Genomic DNA, 26,735 nt, shown 5'->3' with positions numbered 1-26,735 from the left:
CAAATTTCAAACACATGTGACTTCGACACATTGTAGACTTGCAGCCTCTTTCGCTAACAGTGCTTGAATGTCTCTGATGTGAATCTAGAGTGAGTAACAAAAGCTGCCCACTCCACAAAGAAGGCAAATCTACGTTACAAAACTGTCATTCTCTCTGGCGCTAAATTTAGATTGAACCGGGACACTACACATTTAAATTAGATGTCATTTTCATTCCCCCAGCTAGTAGATCATGTCTTAACAAAATGTTTCATTAATCGGCGCTCTCGTAAAGTAACTGTTTAATGACGAACTGAAGGTTATAAATTAAAAGTTTTACAGCATCTGCTCTGAGGTATCGTCATAAAACTATCAATAAGGATGATTACAAAAAGTTTTGTTAGCTTTTTACCATCTACGTGATATACATTATACATATATACAATTTGAGAACAATCGGTCCAGTAGTTTCGGAGATTATCTGTCTAACAAAAATTGATACAGACGGTGGACAGATAGACAGGTAGATAGACAGACAGTTAGACGGACAGACAGACGGAAACGGGAAACCTATTTTTTCGTACTCGTAAATATGAAAGTAGTCAGTCGCCCGATAGATTCGTTTACAATACTTTCTCAGCTTACGCTCGGGTAATAGAAATATAGAGATAATAAAATACTAGTCACAGCCCAACACATTGAGAAAAAAATAAACGGCTACGTTTGGCATTGAACAGATAAGTGCAGGGTCGCTTGCTCGTCTGAAGCTCACTCAGCCACAAAACTTGATATTTAACTTTACTCGTACGAGATTACTACACCTTGTAATTTTTTTTTGTAAAAATTTGTAGAACCTATTCTCCATTTTGTAAAACCCTTACGGGAAAAACTCAAAGCGGATTCGTACATCACAAGTATAGGAGTGAATATATTATTGTACAACAATTAAATCATTTTGAAGTAGAATTTTTTGAGATAATGTCATCAAATTGTTGATAGGAATGATTAGCCAAATTTTGATTAGCGATTTAACGTCTACATGATATTTCTGATATACATACAAAATTTTTCAACAATCTGTTCAGGATTTTCGGAAATTATTGATCAAATAAAAATGGGCCCAGACAGATAGACAGACAAATGAAAACGGGAGACCACTTTTTCATACTCTAGCGGTCATGAAAATTCGAGAAAACATGTAAGTTTAATTACTCATACAAAACTGAACTCACCCATAAGAAATACAACATTGCTCTTCCTTTTTTATGGTTCCCAGTGCCCTCACGACAAGTCTCGGTCCTTCTTGATAGAAAAAAGCGTTAGGGTAACAAGAATGATTAAATCCACCGAACAAAAAGTATAATCCGCGTGCGTAAGTAATCATTTCGTATCCCTCCACTGTAGGCTCTAGTCGATTTATTACAACCCCATTAATATGAACAACTTGTATGATCAAGGGCAACAAACCCTTAAACATCTCCTCCATGCCCTCCAAATCATTAAACAAATCCGTGTGTTTTTTCAGTAGAACATAAATTATACTAGAAACCCATGCAATAGTAAAGTGCATCCTCAATGACAGCGAATTAGTGTGGGCCTCCATTTTTATAATTTCTTCAAGGTCATGTGACTTGTTCTGACGGAACTGGATTAATACTAATAAAGTTATTTTAAGGCCCAAGGCGAGGCCGTCTTTGATGGATTCTAGGCGATCAAGTACGTCAGACAGGCAACATTCATATTTGTGCGTTTTACTAGCTACAAATTTGCAGTATGTGCTACAGTAGAGAGCTTTAGCACATGCGTCGCACGATATTAAGTTATAGCATACTTTTAAACATTCTGAGCAGTAAATGTAGTTGTCTTATAGCAGTACTGCAGTGTACGGTTTATCGACGAGTACGACTTCGCCGATTTCAATATCTCGTGTGGTCGTTACGTGTCTACCAAACTTGTTGTCAGTGTGGATTTTGAAGGAAGTATTATCACATGCAGTTGCCTGTACATGATAGTTTGGGTATGCAAGTACTTGCGTTTTACGGTTGGAGTTTTGTTTTTTGATGACTTGTGAGCGTCGAAGTGCCAGTTGGTGGGTAAATTCCTGCGAATAGTCGTTATAAAACGCTCTTTCAAGGTCCTAGAATATTTGGATGAAGTGTGAAAACAGAACAATTACTAGGTACTCACAACTAAACTTTCTTGATACAAGCCAACTTTTGCCAATACTGCGGATCGACCAGAATAAGCTAAGGCTGTGATTCTTTTGCTTTTGGCCCAGGCTATGGCTGCGGTATAGCTCGCAAGCGCTTCTACATACCTATTCTGTTTGAAATGAACGTTGCCACGTTTTCGTATTTCTGTCGAATTTGAATCGTTTTTGTTGCTTGTCAGCACTGCCTCTTCGTACATTTCCCACTGGATATTCTGGTTGAGCAAAAAGTTTACCCTTTGGAGGTTACATGTACACTTTTCGAAACTATATTTTACTTGTTGGAAGATAGTTTCCATCTCATCCATTTTGGGGGTAATGATAAATTCAACTATGGTTAATTATGGTCGTTTTGATCATGTGATGGAAAATTTACATAACAACGCGTTTTTTTTATAATGGTTTGAAATATTCCACAACTGTGGCTGTTAATTCTGATTATTTATTTTCCAAAAGCAGGATCGCCAACAGTTGTCAACGTCAGACGTTAAAAACAGGAGTAACAAAAAGGAAATTTTTGCGTGAAACCAGCATAAATGGGTAAGGTTAGACCGAGTTAGATACGGTTACGTAACATTGAGTTGTAATAGTATAACTGGAGAGGGAGAGGGAATAGCAAAGTCCCTACTCCCTTTAAACATAAGACGAAATGGCAGCCATATATACTAATATATACTAATGCACATAATTACCATTTCATTGAAAGTTCAACTTACTACTTGGTAAAAAAAATTGGTCTAAAGAGTTTAGACAGTACTTCCCTCGCTTTTAGAACCGAGTCTTTATGTCTGTCATAGATTCTTCTCATTAGAGTTCTGTAATGAGATATTTCAATAAATTCGCTTTCACACTGGAAGTCACGGCTCGTTCGTAATTTGATCAATAATAACTTGACTGATTTATTTTTTTTTTTGAGTCACCCTGTATAAGCAGATCTAAAAAAAATGAATGCAATGACAAATTACAAGTATAGTCTGATCATCTTTTGCACATTTTGAAAGAATTTATTCAGCAAAATTCTGAGGTGACGTAACCAACTTTTTGGGGTTGATAAACAGATACATTTTGATTAAAAAGTTAAGATTCTTACAATAATTTCAAAACGTCTGCAAGATTTCAAGTATTCAGTTTTGCAACTCTTGATTTAATCAATAAAATAAATTGACTCAGACATAATGACCAGAGACATTTATTCCTAATATAAGTACACAATTTCACAACAATCGGTCCAGTACTCTCGGAGATTATCTGTCTAATAAAAATCCGGGACGGCAGACAGACGGACAGACAGACGGAAATGGGAGACCTATTTCTTCGTCTTCTAGGGGTCATGACAGATCGAGAAAACGTAAAAGTAGAGAGTCGGTCGACGGACTCGATTACAATACTTCCTTTGCTTACGCTCGGGAAGTAAAAATGGTAGTAATCGACTATTTAATTACTATTTTGGTAACAATTTATTTTTAAATATTGTTCGAAATATACTAACAAAAATTTTTTCGGGTGATTCTAAAGTATTATTTGTTAATAGAAAAACTGCGTACTACGTCCACAGATGTAAAAATACTTAGCAGTTTAGAGCAGGCGCGAAAAAACACAGTTCCTTCTTGAGGAATAAGTTCAGGAAAAGGTTTAATCCATAAATTAATTTGAGTTATCTTCGACATTTTGACAGACCTGGATCGCTTTAAATGCTTTCAATGCAAACTTACGATGAAAAATAATAGGATAACGGCCCTTCGACCACGATAAAATATACCATTAATATACTTAAGTAACGAACAAAAATATTGGGAATGAACGGTATTTCCAAGAGTAATTAAGGACCGATTTTACCTCCAAACTATCATAAAACCCAAACCTTTACTAGTTATTTGAAGCTCAGGACAATATTTGCAATAGCAACATTAATCAAATTTCGTCATTCTAGACAAATGCCGATAGATGACAATAATTTTTTTTCAAATTAGCAAAAAAATTGATAAAAATGCAAAATATGCACCTGTTACGTGAAATATGCAACAGAAGGCAAATATATGCAAATATGCAATTTTTTTATAGCTGTATTCTTTTTTAATCAGCATGATTCGTTCACATATTAAATATCAAGACTTATATGGAAAAAATAACGGATACGCAAATTTCATAAAATCCGCTCTCTAATTATTATTATTATTTATATATACATGAGGGAGAGAGTTGCTCTTTCACATGCATCAACTAACGGCAAATGACAATTAACAAGTTGTGAAAACGATTTTATTTTATTTATTTAAAATACTTGATCTCTCTCTCTCTCTCTCTCTCTCTCGGATATGTACGTATATAGATATATAAAAATTGGTCTAAAGAGTTTAGACAGTACTTCCCTCGCTCCTGACCAGGTACGACCATCAGATTTTACAAAAGAGATAAAAAATACGAAATTTAAAGAAGCTCTCATTGATTTCTTTATTAAACATTGGTGTAGTGATGAACTGGTATGTATCATTTGTCGGTAATCAACTGATACATTTGAACTTTCGAAACTGTCATTCTTATCGAACTGTTAATGATATTATACAATCAAATATCAATTTTTAAAAACAACAATAAATTTAATTTCAAGCAGATGAAATAAATGTAAGATATAATGCGTCATTTTTATATATCTGCTCGGGTAGTAGTTAAGATTTTGTTATCAGCTGAAGTGTATAGGTACTCAATAAAAACGTCTGCCGTGATAAATATAATATTTTAAGACTACAATCAACAAAATATATTAATGGCAGACTTGGTCAAAATTAGTTTGAAAATTTTATATTTTTTGGCACTTTCAAAATTGTCTGCCACGATGTTAGACGCGTGATAATGGTCTGCCATGGTTATTTTTTAACAAAAATAAACATATATTTTAAAATTTCCAAATGGCAGACATGGTCAAATGCATTTAAAATTAGTCATTTTTTGATACCTGGCGTACCATTTTTCATTTAACATATCTCATTTTCATTTCCTGTCATTTCTCAGTGCTCATTTCACATTTCACATTTCTCGTTTGATATTTCACATTTATCATTTCTCACTTCGTGTCATTTCTCATTTCATAATTTACATTTCTCATTTTTCATTTTTTCTCATTATTCATTTCCCATTTCTCATTTCTCATTTAACATATCTCATTTTCACTTCGTGTCATATTTCATATTTCTCATTTCTTACAATGTGTCATTTCCCATTTCATAATTCATATTTCTCATTTTTCATTTATTATTCATTTCTCAGTTCTCACTTCACATTTCTCATTTTTCATTTCTCATTTTTCATTCCCCCTCATTGTATCTTTCTCATTTCTCATATTTCTCATTTCATATTTCTCATTTTTCATTTATTATTCATTTCCCAGTTCTCATTTCTCATTTCATATTTCACATTACTCATTTGATATTTCACATTCATCATTTCTCACTTCGTGTTATTTCTCATTTCATAATTTACATTTCTCATTTTTCATTTTTTCTCATTATTTATTTCCCATTTCTCATTTTTCATTTAACATATCTCATTTTCACTTCGTGTCATATTTCATATTTCTCATTTCTCACATACCGTCATTTCTCATTTCATAATTCATATTTCTTATTTTTCATTTATAATTCATTTCTCGGTTCTCATTTCACATTTCCCATTTCTCAATTAACATATCTCATTTTCACTTCGTGTCATATTTCACATTTCTCATTTCTCACAATGTATCATTTCCCATTTCATAATTCATATTTCTCATTTTTCATTTTTTATTCATTTCTCAGTTCTCATTTCACATTTGTCATTTCTCACATCGTGTCATTTCTCATTTCATAATTCATATTTCCATTTTTCATTCCTTCTCACTGTATCTTTCTCATTTATATTCATTATTTATTTCTCACATTTCTCATTTTTCATTTATTATTCATTTCAAAGTTCTCATTTCTCATTTCTCACTTCGTGTTATTTCTCATTTCATAATTTACATTTCTCATTTTTCATTTTTTCTCATTATTTATTTCCCATTTCTCATTTCTCATTTAACATATCTCATTTTCATTTCGTGTTATATTTCACATCTCTCATTTTTCACAACGTGTCATTTCTCATTTGATAACTCATATTTCTCATTTTTCAGTTATTATTCATTTCTCAGTTCTCATTTCACATTTCCCATTTTTCATTTCTCATTTAACATATCTCATTTTCACTTCGTGTCATATTTCACATTTCTCATTTCTCACATCGTGTCATTTCTCATTTCATAATTCATATTTCTCATTTTTCATTCCTTCTCATTGTATCTTTCTCGTTTCTCATGTTTCTCATTTCATATTTCTCATTTTTCATTTATTATTCATTTCCCAGTTCTCATTTCTCATTTCATATTTCACACTACTCATTCGATATTTCACATTTCTCATTTTTCATTTTTTCTCATTATTCATTTCCCATTTCTCATTTATCATTTAACATATCTCACTTTCAGTTCGTGTCATATTTCACATTTCTCATTTCTCACATAGTGTCATTTCTCATTTCACAATTCATATTTCTCATTTTTCATTTATTATTCATTTCTCAGTTCTCACATCACATTTCCCGTTTCTCATTTAACATATCTCATTTTCACTTCGTGTCATATTTCACATTTCTCATTTTTCACAATGTGTCATTTCCCATTTCATAATTCATATTTCTCATTTTTCATTTATTATTCATTTCTCAGTTCTCATTTCACATTTCTCATTTTTCATTCCCCCTCATTGTATCTTTCTTATTTCTCATATTTCTCATTTTTCATTTTCCAGCTCTGATTTCATATTTCACATTTCTCATTTCTCACTTCGTGTCATTTCTCATTTCATAATTCATATTTCTCATTTTTCATTTATTATTCATTTCTCAGTCCTCATTTCTCACATTTGTCGTTTCTAACATTTCTCATCATCCTAACATCTCGTATTTCTCATATTTCGTTTATTATTCATTTCTCAGTTCTTATTTCTCATTTTATATTTCATATTTCACATTTCTTATTTCTCACTTCGTGTCATTTCTTATTTCATAATTCATATTTCTCATTTTTCATTTATTATTCATTTCTCAGTTCTCATTTCTCACATTTATCGTTTCTAGCATTTCTCATCATCCTAACATCTCGTATTTCTCATTTTTCGTTTATTATTCATTTCTCAGTTCTTATTTCTCACTTCGTGTTATTTCTCATTTCATAATTCATATTTCTCATTTTTCATTTCTTCTCATTTCATCTTTCTCATATTTCTTATTTCTCGTTTATTATTCATTTCGCAGTTCTCATTTCTCATTTCATAGTTCACATTTCTCACTTCGTGTCGTGTCTCATTTTTCATTTCTTCTCATTCTTCAGTTCCCATTTCACATATCTCATTCCTCATTTCGTGTCATTTTTCATTTCTTCTCATTTCACCTTTCTCATTTCACACATTCATCGTTTCTCACATTTCTCACCATCCTAATTTCTCATATTTCTCATTTATCATTTCCCATTTCTCATTGTCCATATTTTTCATTTCTCATTTCACATATCGCATTTCTCACTTCGTGTTACTTCTCATTTCATCTCTCTCATTTCTCAGATTTGTTGTTTCCCATATTTTTTATTTCTTCTGATTCCTCACTTTTCTCGTTTCATGACTCATATTTCTCATTCCACATTCCTCATTCATCATTTCTTATTTCATAATTCTCACATTTTGCATTACAATTTCCTATTTTATATTTCTCATTTCATAATCCATATTTCTCAATCCAAACATTTCTCACATTTTTCATTTATCATTTCCTCTTTCTTCTCATTTCTTATTTCACATCTGAATTTCTCATTTAGCATTTCCCATTTCGCTTCACATTCTACATTTCCCATTTCCAGTTTCGCAGCTGGCACTTCGCATTTCTCATTTTACATTTCGGATTTCGGATTTCTTTTTCGAATCCCTCATTTCACATTTTGCTTTACCTTTCACATTCTCGATTTCTCATTTCTCATTTTGCATTCCGCATTTCCCATTTCGCAGTTCGAATTTCTCATTACGCATTTTTTATTTCCTATTTCGCTTCGCATTCCACATTTCACTTTTCGCATTTCTCGTTTCTCATAAATCATTTCTTATTTCGCATTGATCATTTCTCATTACTCATTTTACATTTCTCATTGCCCATTTTGCTACGCATTCCGTATTTCTCATTTCACACTTGCATTACTAGCAAATTTAACGTTTATAAGTCAATAATTTCTGACATCTGTCATTTTTGATGATATGTACCATAGAAATAATATTATATGGAAGTAACTTAGAGAGAGACGCGCGTTGCCAACACAGTGGGACAGAGATAGGGCTCTCTGGGTGGCAAAACATTGACGCGAAGCTGCAGAGCACTGTGTTTCTGGCGGTTTCTTTCGTGCTGTCGCATGGTGTTTAAAGGTGTATTTTTGCAAATTTACGCTTTTTAGGCTCAAGTTACCGTATTTAAATGACTACAGTCTTCTTAAGTTGTATTTTATCGAACTATTTGTTAAACATCGTGAAATCGTGTTGTGCGTATAATTGCAAAGAACGTGCAAAGAAAGCAATCCTGTTTCATTTCATAGGCAATAATCACATATAGAGACGAAGGATTTCGTAATTATAATTTAAAAATTTTGTTAGATTTCCTAAACATTCCGAATTACGAAAAAAATGGATTGTTGCTACAAAAAGAGGGAATTTTATATCTATTGATTATTGTTTTAGTTATTTGTACGTGGATTTAGAAAATAGATTTTGCTAGAAAATTCCACCCTCTTTAATATGTTCAATTTAATTAGGCACCCTGTCACTTTTATCGAAAGTTTAATTAATTTTATCCTAAAAATTTCAGATTTACCAATGAACATACACTACAAAATTAGTTAACTTGTAGAAGATTATTGTATTAACTGAATTCGTAATATATTGTAGATTGTGTATACATTTTATTTTATTAAAAGACTATCTCCACCACTTAACATGATTTTTGTTGTTTAATATTTCACATAATTTTAATGTAAACTGTAAAAATATAGTTTTCATTAACAAACGTTTGTTATAATTGATTGTTTGAACAAATTCGTAAGAAAACGTATTAATTCCCGTTCAAATGAAGCGTTTTTTGCCACCCAGCACGTGCTAGTGGTCAGCCGTCCTTTTCCCACTGATGCCATAACAACTCTTGCTATTTCTTTCTTGTGTTGATTACACTCGCTCGCGTATGGAAACGTATACAAGGCTCCATCCACTCCTTTATTAGATCAATGATATGTACACAATATACCCTCATTCTCTGCTCTCGTAGGGATATAACCCAAACTGTATTATTGGTTGCCTAAAGCAAATTTTTAGCTACCTTTACGAATTGTATTACAGGCTTGCCAACTTTAAGGTAACTTCAACAACAACTCCTACGGATATTTAGACAACGCTGTGATAATGTATTATACAGTAGCGGTCATTTCTACGGAACCACTCGATAAAAAGTCAAGTTGGTAGCCCTGTCATCTAGTACTTTACGCCGAACGCGGTTGGTAGCGGTAGTTGACATGGCAATCGAAACTAGCACAACACGAATGTTTCGGTTGCCCCCAGTTATGCCGCACTGTATCCCGTGCAGACTGTATGTTCTGTTCATCTATTTATTAAAATAAAATATCTACATTGACAATGGGGCCATCTAACCTGTCAAATTTTTGACACATATGTTTTCCCCCAGAAACCCGTCAAGGTCACTTACACCAAACAAATTTTGAAAATTTACACTAGGGAGTGGTTCTATAGAAAAGATCGCGACTTTAGATATGATAACATGTCTTCTTCCAAAGAACCGCATGGTAAACTAATGCGAGCAGAAAGTGTAGAAATTAAGCCAACAACAATATTAACCCTTATACAGGGTCATTATAAAATATTGTAGTCGAAGAAGGCCATGATTTTGGTGACATTTTGTGCCGCCTTTTTCAGTTTTGTGGAAAGGATTACACTAATATTGGAATTTTTATTTTTAGCGCCACATTAGTTGACATTAGCACCAGTGTTGCCACTTCTACCGAATTTTCGGTAGATCTACCGATTTTGGGCTCTGTCTACCGATCTACCGATTGAAACACAAAATCTACCGAAAAGTCTACGATAATTCAAGAATTTATTTTTAATGTATTTATAAATTTTCAATAATTTTTTTTATATAATTCTATTTCTTAATATTTTTTTCAGTATAGATTTAGTTCTGCGGATTTGTTTAGTTCCCTCTATTACGCACCAGCGTAACCACTATACATTTTTACAGATAGCGCCAAATATCTATTCTTTTTAAGCGCGTTATAATTAAAAGGGGATTTTTTTTTAATTAGTTAGACAAAATTCAGTATATCCCCGAAACAGTTCAGCACCTGAGGCAATAATTAAGGGGAATATTATAGTTTCATTGTGTTTTTATTTTTAACAAAATGTTCCTACTACCTTTAGCATGCTTACTCATAGATATATTTTTTTAAATGATCTATGTTAATATTTGTTTTTTATTTGTTTCTTTTTAATAACAAAATATTTCTACCTTCTTCATATATGATAAAAAAAAAAACGTACCTATTATTTATGTGTAATACCTTTTCTATCACAAAAAACCGATCTACCGAAAAAATGCCGAAATTTACCGAAAATTATCCAAGAAATCTACCGATAGTAAGTAAAGCGGCGTGGCAACGCTGATTAGCACAGACATTATTAGTTCTGTCAGATGTCAATAATTTTTTCGTTTGTACTGGTACGTTTTCCCTCACTTTGTGCGTTAATTGACTTGTCTTGTTTTCATTTTTGCTGTCTTCCCCATTGTTAGAACTTTAATAAGTGTCTCAAAAAACAGTTTTTATCAAAACTACAGATCATTGTGGAATAATCTCAGGTAATGAACAGAGAGGAATAACTATGGTTAGTGTTACAAATGATTTTTTTAGTTCTTTGGCGCAATCATCATGCCTATTACCGTAATGGGGTGTTAAATGAGGATGGGGATGGAGTGTACTCTGTGGAGGCGTCTAAAAACGAGTATCTAGTGAAATGTTCTGTTGTCATTGATGAAGAATCTTTGAAGACGCTATATGGCGAATTATGGCCAGATTTAACGACACTGGTAGCATTTCTAAGTGAAAACCGACGGGGAGACCTCAAGTTAGTGAAGACGTTGTTGAAGATTTAAGGATGAGAATGGAACAAAGTCCGAATAAAGCTTTGTCAAAAATCTTTACTGTCCGGAGTACCATACAGCCCATGTCAGAAAATCGTAAAAGAGAAGTTACATATGCATCCATACAAGATTTTGTTGGTTCAGGAGCTGCAACCAGCTGATTTTCCTTGCCGCGTTGGGTATTGTAGTTGGTTTCAAGCTGATATGGACGATAACGGGATTCTCGATTTGTCGTTCTTTTCTGATGAAGCCTGGTTTCATCTGTTAGGCTATTATGTCAACAGACAGAACTTCAGAATTTGGTGTATAGAAAATACTCACGCTTTTGAAGAAACACCATCACACGCAATGAAGGTTGGTGTGTGGTTAGCTGTTTCCAGACGACGATTCATAGGCCTGATACTTTTTCAAGTAAATGAATGTGATCAATAAACAAAATTAGATGTAGAAAGTGTATGTAGGTACTGCAATAAAGTTTTTTATTTTCAGTAACTTTCATTTTTCTTTCGGTGTTAGTTGCATTTTCTTAATTTAAAACTTACTTCAACTTACTGTTTAGTAATAATTGTAATTTTACTATTAGGAAAGTTAAAAATCTTTATTAAACATTCTGTTGTTTCAAGAGATCTCATAATCATCTACAGAACTCTTAACACTATGCTCCTGAAATTTTATTGGTTTTTTCATCTTTTTTGTTATAGAAATTTTGAAAAATCTTGATATTAGGATGGCCATGTGGGCGTGTTTTGGGTAGAACCTCTTTGACATTCCTGTTATGCAGATCTGGCATGTTTCAGATATCTAGAAACTGCAAAGCTGAAGGTAATGTTTGGACATAGCAGTTTTCACCTATTGTAGGGATGAAGATCAAGGCTTTCAGTTGTAAGGTGACCAGACGTACTCCTTTGAGGAGGACAGTCCTCCTTTCATGTATGCTGTCCTCCTAGCGTAAATGTCCTCCTCGTGTCCTCCTCAAATAAAAAATATCCTCCTTTTTGATTGATCAATTAAGTTGCTTTACTTTTTTACGGTTTACGTTAGTTCTATGGTAAATTAATTTAAATCTAGAAAATTTACTGTAGTTGTGTTCGTATTCCGAGTGCAAACCTCAGTGAATGGACAAAACATACAGAAGATCTTGATGTTATGAATTGGACTTTACTGAGATCAAATTTTACGTGGGAAGAAGTTCAGACGACGATACAATTTGCATTGGAAAAATGTAATTGTGTTATTGACGACAATCGTTTATTCGACGCAATACGGAGATTACAAATTTATTGCAACACAAAATTTGAAGAGTGGAACGAACAAAAAATGGACTGTGATAAAAGATGGCTTGATGTATTCAACCATTTTAAAAATCAGTATATTCCGTGTGAAAATTTAAAAATATTAGTTGAATTATTTCTTTGTTTGCCAGGCACAAACGAGTCGGTCGAAAGAGTCTTCTCCATTGTTAATGACGTTTGGACTACCGAAAAATCGCGCTTAACAGTAGAGACTCTTTCGGCAATGACTGTTGTAAAATGTAACATTAATATGACATGTCAGGAGTTTTCTAAAATGTTATCAGAAAATGAAGTACTTTAAAAAAAAAAACATTCTAGTGATAAGTATACATAGTAATTTCTATAGTTTACCTTATTAACCCATGTAAATTAGTATTAAAAAGTTAAAAAAAATCCATGTGTATTTTATTATTATTATTACGCGTCCTCCTCAGCAATTTTGAAATTCTGGTCACCTTATCAGTTGTGTTTTTTCAAGAGAAAAGCACCGGTCACAAACCATGTCTGCACCAATATTTTGACGATTCCTTACAATTTACAAACAGAACTTTCGCGGGATCACAACTTTGGCAAAATTATTTACTGCAAAAACTCATTAGGTACTCATAGTATTCGTTAACTGTGATAAGACTTGCTCTGCCATTGTCCATTACGTGATTTTTCACAACTTTTACCTTCAGGGTACCTATAAAAATGTAATTTTTTAAATAATTACCGTGTTCATTGGTTTCGACAAACTTAACCTCACTTTTTGGATTTCATTATTTGAAAAATTATTGCTTCTTTGCAAAACAGACCAGATGATTTATTCTGTTCAACTCCAATCGACTTTCCAAGGTGTAATTCATGACAAAGCCCTTAAACGTTTTTCATAGGTGAGTTGACTACAGTATTTTATAATGACCCTGTATAAATCAGAAATAAATTTTCCAATTTGTTATTTTTTCCTTCAACTGATTGTTTCCTAGCAGTATAGACATTCAATAAACGCAACACCTTAAGTTTCGAAAACTTAATGCACAAAAAACAAACATAACCTGGAATTTAGTTACTTTTCAAGTTAATCCTTGATTGAAAAATAATCATAGTTACAATGGCACCCGTTACCAAAGCAACGACACCATTATAAAAACAAAAAATCAACACACCTTGTTTGTCAATGTTCCGAAAGTCACATTTCTTCCGTCAATTTTTTTTGTTGCTGTTACTAAGAATCAGATAATGGACCCTGAAGAAAGAAATTTGAGCTTCAACGAAACCACCAAAAAGTGGCATTGGTCTCCACCTAAGACAATAGAATACCACAGGCGTGACCACCGGGAGACGCTAGACCTGCTGAAAAAACTAATTCAGTGCCCGGGTAAGTAGCACATGCGCAGAAATATTTTACAGTTACACACGGGTTTTTCAAGCGTGAAAACGGCACTACCATTTACTAATTTGTATTTGTTCAACTTGAACTACTTGCTTAGACCTCCAAGTGGAACACATTGCTCCCCTACGACCCATGCCCAAACCCTTACCCCTAGCCCTCAACTCCCTAAAAACCGAGTCTGCTGTCGAATCCATGTTCCCGTTCGGCAGCACCCTGGACCCCAAACCCCCCAAATTCGAACTCATGGAAACCTACCTCACCCCCAACAAAAACAACAAAAAGTGGGTAAAAGCCAAACTTATCCACGTCGGCGAAGACGTCGTCCACCTCGCCGACAACCAAACCTTCAACGACATAATAACCACCAAAAAAAACATAGCCTACCCTGAACCGCCCACCCGAGTCCTAGAGGTTGGCAGCCGTGTCGTGGCTTTGAAAAAACAACTATCGACCACCGGCGAACTGTCACGAGGACGACGCAAGCACGAAAAGGGCGTGGTTATGGAATTTCCAACCAACCAGAACCTACAAAGGTCTGTCAAAGTAACGACTCGGCGCGTGTAATGTCGCGATTGGTTGTAGATATTTGGTGGTTTTCGACGACGGCGACTGGGCTTACGTGAAGCCGGATGAAGTGTGGCTTCTGTGTTATCAAAGTCCGAGGGCTTGGGACGACGTACCTGAGGAAAATAAGCACATCGTGAGGTACTTTTTACACGGGTTATATCAAGCAATAACGGACTTCGAAAAGGGTGATTTGGTCGTGTACGAAATGAGACCCAATGGTAAGTTACGTGGTATGACTAACACGTTTTTTTATGACACTTTTCAGAATACCAACATGGCGTCGTTATAAAAGTTGACGTTTCTATCTTGTACGTGTGGTTTTCTAAATATTGTAAGTGTGTGACACTTTATAAAGGTCTTGCAAGTTTTAGAGGTTGTTGACAGTTTGTTCTATTTTTAATAAATAATTTATTTTATTTGTGTTATTACGATTAAAATTAGTACATCGCCAGGAGACACTCTGTTATCACCACAGTAGATCAGTAACGAAACTTCAGCAATATTTGCGGAACGGGTACACAAAAATAAAAATGGGTGGCATGTACTAGTGACATTGGCCACTTTTTTCTTTCTTATAAATTATTAATATATTCAAGCAAAACATTTTTATTCAATTTTGACGTTTTAAACTGCGTTTATTAAATCCTTAACAAGTCTGACAAATAAGTTGTTATCCACAAGTGAATTGCAAAATTTTTATTTCACTCTTAATATTTTTAAATCACTCACAAAAAAATAAAAAACAACCTCAGGAACATAAATATTTTGCTTATTATTTTTAATAGTTTTCACAGAATACAATTTATTTACAATTTTCACTAAAAGGTTGCTGCAACTAAATCAGTATTGTTTGACATATGTATTTGTTTGGCTCTGTGAGACGTCAATTTGGGAATTGTATAAATCCCACACCAATATAATTCCAAAGTGTGTTTCGGAAACTATTTACTACAGATTATTTCGATACGAGTGCAAGAACCAACTGTGAAACACTATTTTATTTGAAATGAAAAATTTGCTAAGGTGTTCTTTTAAACAAACTTCCACAACACATCTCCCCTGTATTCCAGCCTCTTCAACAATCATTAAGTGATGTGAGTTACCGGAAACTCACCTTGAAAGAACACAACTGTTTATGGTATGTTTGTGGATACTCATTAATATGAAAATTCTTACACCACCACTTCTGCGAAGTTTGTTGTGAACTTTGCACATTCTTACGAAGTGGTACATACAGGTATATATGTATATAACCCCGGAACTTTGGCACGGTCGGCACACTATGGCAACACTGTAGTAGATCAAACGCATAAATTAGTCAGTTTCGCACATAAGGAAAATACGGCATAGTTCAGCCCCTCGACGATAGATGGCCAAACAAAATTTAATTATATTTAAAAGGCACTTTGGCATTCTTATACGTAACACAAAAGGATTTGTGTTACGTATAAGAATATTCTAAGTACGTCACCCCTAGAATTACTTTTTTAAAAAATAAAACATTTCGACACAATTGTTTGTATCTGGAAATTCAAAGTGGTTTTAGATGTTCCAATAGCCCAAGTCAAGCGGAAATTGAAACCTTTAACAAATAGAAAATACTAGGGAAGTAAAGGCATTATTTGTTGTCTTTATTTCGCATTTTGCTAACAGTGACCGGGACTAAAGTGTGTGCCAAACTACCTGTTGTATGCGTTCGGTACGCATTTAACAGGGAGTTTCGCATGACATTTATTTTCCCCCAAAATTTTAAATCAAAAAGGAAGTGATTTTTAAGAACAAAACACTCTATGTTACTCATAAGAATATTCTAAGCACGCTGATTATACTGTATTTGCTTAAAAAACTAGGAATTTCTATGGGATAGATTGTATCTGGGTGTGCTAATGGTTTTCGATGTTCCAATAGCCCAATTCAAGCGGGAATTAATATTACCTACAAGATATTCCTAATATAAATACAAAATTTGACAACAATCGGTGGCTCGTAGATTATCTGTATCATAATTCATAAAAATCCGGGACCGCAGACAGATGTACAGACAGACGGCCAGACAGACAGAAACGGGACACCTTCGTACTGTAGGTGTCACGGAAGGTAGAGAAAACGTAAAAGTAGAGAAAACCGCTTTTTTTAGATTTACAGTTTTGTGGAAAAATACAAATCATGCGAAACTGCCTGTTAAATACGTACCGCATGCATGCAACAGGCATTTTGGCACAAACTTATTTACCTGACAGTGTCAGCAAAATGCGAAAATTATGACAATTAATGACGTTTTTAGTTTCCAAGTATGCCACTCTTGCTGAAATTTTAAATTTTCGCTTGAATTGGTCCATTACACCATTAAAAACCTCTAATTAGTTTGTCCAATAAATACGTAAATCCCTGGCAATTTAAGCAAAATGCTAAAGTAGTGAAACTTAATTTTGTTTTTACTTCCCTAATCACTTCTGTTTGCTAAAGATGTCAATTTCCGCCTGAGTGGGTCTGTTAGGACATCAGCACCCACTTAACATGTCCAGACACAATTCATAAAGTGGAAATATACTTTTTTTTTTAAACACATACTGCAGACTACTTACATTTAACTTGCTCAGAATATTCTTATGCGTAATATGAAGCCTTTTGTTGTTAAAAATCCCTTTTTTTGATGATGAAATATTATAGGAAAAAAAAACATGCGAAACTGCATGTTAAATACGTACCGTATGCATGCAACAGGCAGTTTAGCACCAAAGATACCTGTCAACGTCATCAAAATACGAAAATTATTCCAATTAATTACACCCTAACTTCCCTAGTATCTCCTGTTTGTTTAAGATGTAAATTACAGTTTGTATTAGGCTATTGAAACATTAATAAACCGATTATTACGTTCAAATACATTACTTACTGCAGAAGTTGCTTGTTTTCGAAAAAATTCAGTAAGTACTGCATTATGCGTACTGTACGCAAGCAGCAACAGTTTGACACACACGCTAAAATTTATCAAAATGTCATAGTCAGCAAAGTGAGAGAATTATGACAATTAATGACGTTTTTAATTTCTAAGGGTGGGTTTTTCCATCTCTAGTTAACTTACGGTTTAACCTAACTCACAGTTAACTAGGCCTGCAGTGTTTTTCCATTTTCGTTAACTAACAGTTTAAAGTTAACTTCTAATTTCATTTAACCAGAACTCAAAGTATCAGTTAACTAATAGTTTCATATTTTGACGTTTGATTTTATAAAACAGTCATCAGTAAAATGATGGATTTCATCGATATTAACGTTTATAGCGACGATGAGGAGGTGCCTGTACGAAAACAAAGAATTTTAAGGGAACGTATAAACCATTTTGAAAAATGGGATAGAAAAGAATTTGTCGAAGTTTGTATAAATGAATAAAGACCAGCGAACAGTAAGATAAATATATTGCTAGTGACAAGTGTTAGATAAATAAGAATAATAAGAATGGAATAGTATATGACCGTGCGGTCGAGATAGTTGAATGTTAGTTACGAATTGAGAATTGAGAATTGAATGTGTACGAATGAGTTAAGAATTAAGAATGAATGCTACCCTGTGTTTCAAGGTGGGGGTGGCTCTGGCTCCCACCCTTACGGGTGGGGAGGGGTGAAACAGGTCCCCGCCAGAGGCTCTAACAGAATTCTTACAAAGATAAACGTTTGCAACTTTTTTTTTAAATTGGCGCATTTGCATTTTAAAATTTGGACCCCTTTAAATTGCCCCCAACAGTGGAATTGAATTCATCTGCAATGGTACGCCAGGAATTTGCCTTCTGCTCCCATGTTACCTGGCCACTTTTTTTGCATTCAATTATATTTCTATTTTTATGAACCAATTGGCTCAAAATCCTTTCCTCTTCTTTCGTAAAGTTAGAACACCGCTTTGTTTTCTCTGTGTTACTCATTTTTGTACAAAATAATCACACCAGAAGAATTTGAATGACATTTATCACAATAAACAACAGATTTGTGAAACGTTGCCATAGATACCAAATATAAATCATAGTTAACTGTTAGTTTTCTAACCAGATTTACAAATTTGTTGGAAAAACGCATTCAAAATTAACTGCTAGTTAACTTGGAGTTAAAGTTAACTAAAAGTTACGAAACCAGAGGTTAACTACATTTTGGAAAAACCCACCCTAAGTATATCACTTTTGCTGAAATTTTAAGTTTTCGCTTGAATTGGACTTTTACACCATTAAAAACCTCTAATTAGTTTGTCCAATAAATACGTAAATCCCTGGCAACTTAAGCAAAATGCGAAAGTAATGAAACTTAATTTTGTTTTTACTTCCCTAATCACTTCTGTTTGCTAAAGATGTCAATTTCCGACTGAGTAGGTCTGTTAGGACATCAGCACCCACTTAACATGTCCAGACACAATTCATAATGTAGAAATATTCTTTTTTTTTAATAACAAAACATAGACTGCATAACACTTACACTTAGCTTGCTCAGAATATTCTCACGCGTAATATAAAATCTTTTGTTGTTAAAAATCCCTTTTTTTAAAGATGAATTATTTTAGGAAAATATAAAAATCATGCGAAACTGCCTGTTAAATACGTACCGTATGCATGCAACAGGCAGTTTGGCACCCAAAATACCTGTCAAGGTCATCAAAATACGAAAATAATTACAATTAATTACACCCTTACTTCCCTAGTATCTCCTGTTTGTTTAAGATGTAAACTCCAGTTTTTATTAGGCTTTTGAAACATTAATAAACCGATTATTTCGTTCAGATACATTATTTACTGCAGAAGTTGCTTGTTTTCGAAAAAATTAAGTAAGTACTGCATATTGCGTACTGCACGCAAGCAGCAATATTCTAACCATTTTTGACGCACACGTTAAAATCTATCAAAATATCATAGTCAGCAAAATGCGAAAATTATGACAATTAATGACGTTTTTAGATTCCAAGTATGTCACTCTTGCTGAAATTTTAAATTTTCGTTTGAATTGGACAATTACACCATTAAAAACCTCTAATTAATTTGTCCTATAAATACGTAAATCCCTAGCAACTTAAGCAAAATGCGGAAGTAGTGAAACTTAATTTTGTTTTTACTTCCCTAATCACTTCTGTTTGCTAAAGATGTCAATTTCCGACTGAGTAGGTCTGTTAGGACATCAGCACCCACTTAACATATCCAGACACAATTCATAATGTAGAAATATACTTTATTTTTAATAACAAAACATATACTGCATATTACTTACACTTAGCTTGCTCAGAATATTCTTACGCGTAATATAAACTCTTTTGTTGTTAAAAATCCCTTTTTTTAGAGATGAAATATTTTAGGAAAAAATGAAAATCATGCGAAACTGCCTGTTAAATGAGTACCGTATGCATGCAACAGGCAGTTTGGCACCAAAGATACCTGTCAAGGTCATCAAAATACGAAAATTATTACAATTAATTACACCTTTACTTCCCTAGTATCTCCTGTTTGTTTAAGATGTAAATTACAGTTTGTATTAGGCTATTGAAATATTAATAAACCGATTATTACGTTCAAATACATTACTTACTGCAGAAGTTGCTTGTTTTCGAAAAAATTAAGTAAGTACTGCATTATGCGTACGTACGCAAGCAGCAACAGTTTGACACAGACGCTAAAATTTATCAAAATGTCACAGTCAGCAAAATTTTTTTTTATTTTATTTTATTTTATTCAAATGAGAAAATTATGACAATTAATGACGTTTTTAATTTCTAAGTAAATCACTTTTGCTGAAATTTTAAGTTTTCGCTTGAATTGGACTTTTACACCATTAAAAACCTCTAATTAGTTTGTCCAATAAATCCGTAAATCCCTGGCAACTTAAGCAAATTGAGAAAGTAGTGAAACTCAAGTTTGTTTTTACTTCCCTAACCACTTCTGTTTGCTAAAGATGTCAATTTCCGACTGAGTGGTTCTGTTAGGACATCAGCATCCATTTAAGATGTCCAGACACAATTCATAATGCAGAAATATTCTTTTTTTTTAATAAAAAAACATATACTGCAAAATACTTACACTTAGTTTGCTCAGAATATTCTTACGCGTAATATAGAGTCTTTTGTTGTTAAAAATCCCTTTTTTTAACGATGAAATATTTTAGGAAAAAATAAAAATCATGCGAAACTGCCTGTTAAATGCGTACCGCATGCATGCAATAGGCAGTTTGGCACCCAAGATACCTGTCAAGGTCATTAAAATGCGAAAATTATTACAAGTAATTACACCCTTACTTCCCTAGTATCTCCTGTTTGTTTAAGATGTAAACTCCAGTTTGTATTAGGTTATTGAAACATTAATAAATCGATTTTTACGTTCAGATACATTATTTACTGCAGAAGTTGCTTGTTTTCGAAGAAATTAAGTAAGTACTGCATTATGCGTACTGTACGCAAGCAGCAACAATTTGACACACACGCTCAAATTTATCAAAATGTCACAGTCAGCAAAATGAGAAAATTTTGACAATTAATGACGTTTTTAATTTCTAAGTATATCACTTTTGCTGAAATTTTAAGTTTTCGCTTGAATTGGACTTTTACACCATTAAAAACCTCTAATTAGTTTGTCCAAGAAATACGTAAATCCCTGGCAACTTAAGCAAAATGCGAAAGTAGTGAAACTTAATTTTGTTTTTAATTCCCTAACCACTTCTGTTTGCTAAAGATGTCAATTTCCGACTGAGTAGGTCTGTTAGGACATCAGCATCCATTTAACATGTCCAGACACAATTCATAATGCAGAAATTTCCTTTTTTTTTATAAAAAAACATATACAGCATAATACTTACACTTAGTTTGCTCAGAATATTCTTACGAGTAATATAAAGTCTTTTGTTGTTAAAAATCCCTTTTTTTAGAGATGAAATATTTTAGGAAAAAATAAAAATCATGCGAAACTGCCTGTTAAATGCGTACCGTATGCATGCAACAGGCAGTTTAGCACCAAAGATACCTGTCAAGGTCGGTCATCAAAATACGAAAATTATTACGATCAATTACACCCTTACTTCCCTAGTATCTTCTGTTCGTTTAAGATGTAAATTGCAGTTTGTATTAGGCTTTTGAAACATTAATAAACCGATTATTACGTTCAGATACATTATTTACTGCAGAAGTTGCTTGTTTTCGAAAAAATTAAGTAAGTACTGCATTATGCGTACTGTACGCAAGCAGCAACAGTTTGACACACACGCTAAAATTTATAAAATGTCATAGTCAGCAAAATGAGAAAATTTTGACAATTAATGACATAGTCAGCAAAATGAGAAAATTTTGACATTTAATGACGTTTTTAATTTCTAAGTATATCACTTTTGCTGAAATTTTAAGTTTTCGCTTGAATTGGACCATCCCACCATTAAAAATCTCTAATTAGTTTGTCCAATAAATACGTAAATCCATGGCAACTTAAGCTAAATGCGAAAGTGGCGAAACTTAATTTTGTATTTACTACCTTAACCACTTCTCTTTGCTAATGATGTGAATTTCCGACTAAGTAGGTCTGTTAGGACATCAGCACCCACTTAACATGTCCAGACACAATTCATAAAGTAGAAATATATTTTTTTTTAATAACAAAACATATACTGCATAATACTTACACTTAACTTGCTCAGAATATTCTTACGCGTAATATAGGGTCTTTGTTGTCAAAAATCCCTCTTTTTAACCATGAAATATTTTAGGAAAAAATAAAAATCATGCGAAACTGCCTGTTAAATGCGTGCCGTATGCATGCAACAGGCAGTTTGGCACCCAAGATACCTGTCAAGGTCATAAAAATACGAAAATTATTACAATTAATTACACCCTTACTTCCCTAGTATCTCCTGTTTGTTTAAAATGTAAATTACAGTTTGTATTAGGCTCTTGAAACATTAATAAACCGATTATTACGTTCAAATACATTATTTACTGCAGAAGAGTTGCTTGTTTTCCAAAAAATTAAGTATGTACTGCATAATGCGTACTGTACGCAAGCGGCAACAGTTTGACACACACGTTAAAATTTATCAAAATGTCATAGTGTGCAAAATGAGAAAATTATGACAATTAATGACGTTTTTAATTTCTAAGTATATCACTTTTGCTGAAATTTTAAGTTTTCGCTTGAATTGGACCATTACACCATTAAAAACCTCTAATTAGTTTGTCCAATAAATACGTAAATCCATGGCAACTTAAAACTAAATGCGAAAGTAGTGAAACTTAATTTTGTTTTTACTTCCTTGACCACTTCTGTTTGCTAATGATGTGAATTTCCGACTGAGTAGGTCTGTTAGGACATCAGCACCCACCTAACATGTCCAGACACAATTCATAATGTAGAAATATACTTTTTTTTAAATAACAAAACATATACTGCATAATATTTACACTTAGCGTGCTCAGAAGTTTTTGTTGTTAAAACTCCCTTTTTTTAGAGATGAAATATTTTAGGAAAAAATAAAAATCATGCGAAACTGCCTGTTAAATGCGTACCGTATGCATGCAACAGGCAGTTTGGCACCAAAGATACCTCTCAAGGTCATCAAAATACGAAAATTATTACAATTAATTACACCCTTCCTTCCCTAGTATCTCCTGTTTGTTTAAGATGTAAATTGCAGTATGTATTAGGCTTTTGAAATATTAATAAACCGATTATTACGTTCAGATACATTATTTACTGCAGAAGTTGCTTCTTTTCGAAAAAATTAAGTAAGTACTGCATTATGCGTACTGTACGCAAGCAGCAACAATTTGACACGCACGCTCAAATTTATCAAAATGTCACAGTCAGCAAAATGAGAAAATTTTGACAATTAATGACGTTTTTAATTTCTAAGTATATCACTTTTGCTGAAATTTTAAGTTTTCGCTTGAATTGGACTTTTACACCATTAAAAACCTCTAATTAGTTAGTCCAAGAAATACGTAAATCCCTGGCAACTTAAGCAAAATGCGAAAGTAGTGAAACTTAATTTTGTTTTTAATTCCCTAACCACTTCTGTTTGCTAAAGATGTCAATTTCCGACTGAGTGGGTCTGTTAGGACATCAGCATCCATTTAACATGTCCATACACAATTCATAATGCAGAAATATTCTTTTTTTTTTAATAACAAAACATATCCAGCATAATACTTACACTTAGCTTGCTCAGAATATTCTTACGCGTAATATAAAGTCTTTTGTTGTTAAAAATCCCTTTTTTTAACGATGAAATATTTTAGGAAAAAATAAAAATCATGCGAAACTGCCTGTTAAATGCGTACCGTATGCATGTAACAGGCAGTTTGGCACCAAAGATACCTGTCAAGGTCGGTCATCAAAATACGAAAATTATTACAATCAATTACACCCTTACTTCCCTAGTATCTCCTGTTTGTTTAAGATGTAAATTGCAGTTTGTATTAGGTTATTGAAACATTAATAAACCGATTTTTACGTTCAGATACATTATTTACTGCAAAACTTGCTTGTTTTCGAAAAAATTTAGTAAGTACTGCATAATGCGTACTGTACGCAAGCAGCAACAGTTTGACACACACGTTAAAATCAACCAAATGTCCTAGTCAGCAAAATGCGAAAATTATAACAATTAATGACGTTTTTAATTTCTAAGTGTATCACATTTGCGGAAATTTTCAATTTTCGCTTGAATTGGACCATTACACCATTAAAAATCTCCAATTAGTTTCTCCAATAAATACGTAAATCCCTGGCAACTTAAGCAAAATGCGAAAGTAGGGAAACTTAATTTTGTTTTTACTTCCCTAACCACTTCTGTTTGCTAAAGATGTCAATTTCCGACTGAGTAGGTCTGTTAGGACATCAGCATCCATTTAACATGTCCAGACACAATTCATAAAGCAGAAATTTTCTTTTTTTTTTATAAAAAAAACATATACAGCATAATACTTACACTTAGTTTGCTCAGAATATTCTTACGAGTAACATAAAGTCTTTTGTTGTTAAAAATCCCTTTTTTTAGAGATGACATATTTTAGGAAAAAATAAAAATTATGCGAAACTGCCTGTTAAATGCGTACCGTATGCATGCAACAGGCAGTTTGGCACCAAAAATACCTGTCAAGGTCGGTCATCAAAATACGAAAATTATTACAATCAATTACACCCTTACTTCCCTAGTATCTCCTGTTTGTTTAAGATGTAAATTGCAGTTTGTATTAGGCTTTTGAAACATTATTAAACCGATTATTATGTTCAGTTACATTATTTACTGCAGAAGAGTTGCTAGTTTTCGAAAAAATTAAGTATGTACTGCATAATGCGTACTGTACGCAAGCGGCAACAGTTTGACACACACGTTAAAATTTATCAAAATATCAAAGTCAGCAAAATGAGAAAATTATGACAATTAATGACGTTTTTAATTTCCAAGTATATGACTTTTGCTGAAATTTTAAGTTTTCGCTTGAATTGGACCATTGCACCATTAAAAAATTGGTCTAAAGAGTTTCGACAGTACTTCCCTCGCTGTCGGAAACGTGACGACTGCATGCCTATTATGTTTTTTTTTTCGCAGTGGATTTCAAAGAATTCGGTTTTGTTGTTTCTGAGTAAATCAGTAAAATAAATTTACGCATTCATTAATTTTTTTGAGTCACCCTGTATATGCAAATCCAAAAAATATGAATGGAGTGATAGATCACAAGTACAGACTCATCATATTTTGTACATTTTAGATATGATTTATTCGGCAAACTTTCGAGCTGACGTCATCAATTTTTTGGAGGGGATAAGCAAATGTATTTTGACTAAACATTTATTATGCTCTTTATAACCTTAAAACATCTGCAAGATTTCAAAGCATTCGGTTTTGCAGTTCATGATTAAATCGAAAAAATAAATTTACGCATTCATTAATTTTTTTGAGTCACCCTGTATATGCAAATCCAAAAAATATGAATGGAGTGATAAATTACAAGTACAGACTCATCATATTTTGTACAGTTTAGATAAGATTTATTCGGCAAACTTTCGAGCTGACGTCATCAAGTTTTTGGAGGGGATAAGCAAATATATTTTGACTAAACATTTATTATGCTCTTTATGACCTTAAAACATCTGCAAGATTTCAGAGCATTCGGTTTTGTAGTTCCTGATTAAATCAATAAAATATATTTACGCATTCATTAATTTTTTTGAGTCACCCTGTATATGCAAATCCAAAAAATATGAATGGAGTGATAGATCACAAGTACAGACTCATCATATTTTGTACATTTTAGATATGAATTATTCCACAAACTTTTGAGCTGACGTCATCAAGTTTTTGGAGGGGGTAAGCAAATATTTTTTGACTAAAAATTTATGATGCTCTTTATAGCCTTAAAACATCTGCAACATTTCAAAGCATTCTGGTTAGCAGATTAAAAATTAAATTTCAAAATGTTGTTTTATAATTTTGATTTTTTTTCCAAAAATCTGGACGTTTCGGGTGAAAAGTCGATTCGGAGTTGTAAACTACATGTGTAGGACTATGTTATTTTATACAATTGAAAACCCATTTCCAATGTACAATTTTGAAGTGACGTCATCGCATTAGTGGTGGGGATGATTAGACAAATTTTGGTTAACGTTTTACCATCTACATGATATTCTTAATATAAGTACAAAATTTCACAACAATCGGTCGAGTACTTTCGGAGATTATCTGTCTAATAAAAATCCGGGACAACAGACGGACAGACGGACGGACAGACGGACAGACGGACGGACAGACGGACAGACGGACAGACGGACGGACAGACGGACAGACGGACAGACGGACGGACAGACGGACAGACGGACACACGGACAGACAGACGGAAATGGGAGACCTATTTCTTCGTCTTCTAGGGGTCATGAAAGATCGAGAAAACGTAAAAGTAGAGAGTCGGCCGACGGACTCGATTACAATACTTCCTTTGCTTACGCTCGGGAAGTAAAACCTCTAAATAGTTTGTCCAATAAATACGTAAATCCATGGCAACTTAAGCTAAATGCGAAAGTAGTGAAACTTAATTTTGTTTTTACTTCCTTAACCACTTC

At 33.3% G+C, this 26,735-nt stretch overlaps 1 protein-coding gene and 3 long non-coding RNA genes across 5 annotated transcripts; 2 read left to right on the top strand and 2 right to left on the bottom strand.

Annotated features, from left to right (window-relative positions):
- The first annotated feature begins 10,862 nt into the window (after positions 1-10,862).
- On the top strand, positions 10,863-11,929 carry LOC135144162 (uncharacterized). The gene is made up of 2 exons (XR_010283015.1): positions 10,863-11,155; positions 11,208-11,929. It is a non-coding gene; the product is annotated as an uncharacterized LOC135144162 (long non-coding RNA).
- On the bottom strand, positions 11,481-12,613 carry LOC135144161 (uncharacterized). Of its 2 annotated transcripts, XR_010283014.1 has the most exons (3): positions 12,287-12,613; positions 11,759-12,238; positions 11,481-11,706 (listed from the first exon to the last, which is right to left on the bottom strand). It is a non-coding gene; the product is annotated as an uncharacterized LOC135144161 (long non-coding RNA). The 2 variants fall into 2 exon arrangements; XR_010283013.1 differs by having other exon boundaries at positions 11,759-12,613.
- Positions 12,614-13,907: 1,294 nt separating this feature from the next.
- LOC135144163 (histone-lysine N-methyltransferase eggless-like) lies at positions 13,908-15,180 on the top strand. The gene is made up of 4 exons (XM_064076150.1): positions 13,908-14,089; positions 14,202-14,637; positions 14,687-14,889; positions 14,937-15,180. The coding sequence occupies exons 1-4, from the start codon at positions 13,951-13,953 to the stop codon at positions 15,050-15,052; spliced, it is 894 nt and encodes a 297-aa protein (XP_063932220.1). The 5' UTR covers positions 13,908-13,950; the 3' UTR covers positions 15,053-15,180.
- A 244-nt stretch (positions 15,181-15,424) lies between these two features.
- On the bottom strand, positions 15,425-15,902 carry LOC135144174 (uncharacterized). The gene is made up of 2 exons (XR_010283019.1): positions 15,848-15,902; positions 15,425-15,800 (listed from the first exon to the last, which is right to left on the bottom strand). It is a non-coding gene; the product is annotated as an uncharacterized LOC135144174 (long non-coding RNA).
- Positions 15,903-26,735: the final 10,833 nt, after the last annotated feature.

Source organism: Zophobas morio, unplaced genomic scaffold (genome assembly GCF_036711695.1).
Source record: "Zophobas morio isolate AGI-343-1 ecotype UQ-CSIRO unplaced genomic scaffold, CSIRO_AGI_Zmor_V1 ptg000084l, whole genome shotgun sequence".
NCBI lineage: Eukaryota > Metazoa > Arthropoda > Insecta > Coleoptera > Tenebrionidae > Zophobas > Zophobas morio.
This window is presented reverse-complemented; position numbering and strand designations above follow the sequence as displayed.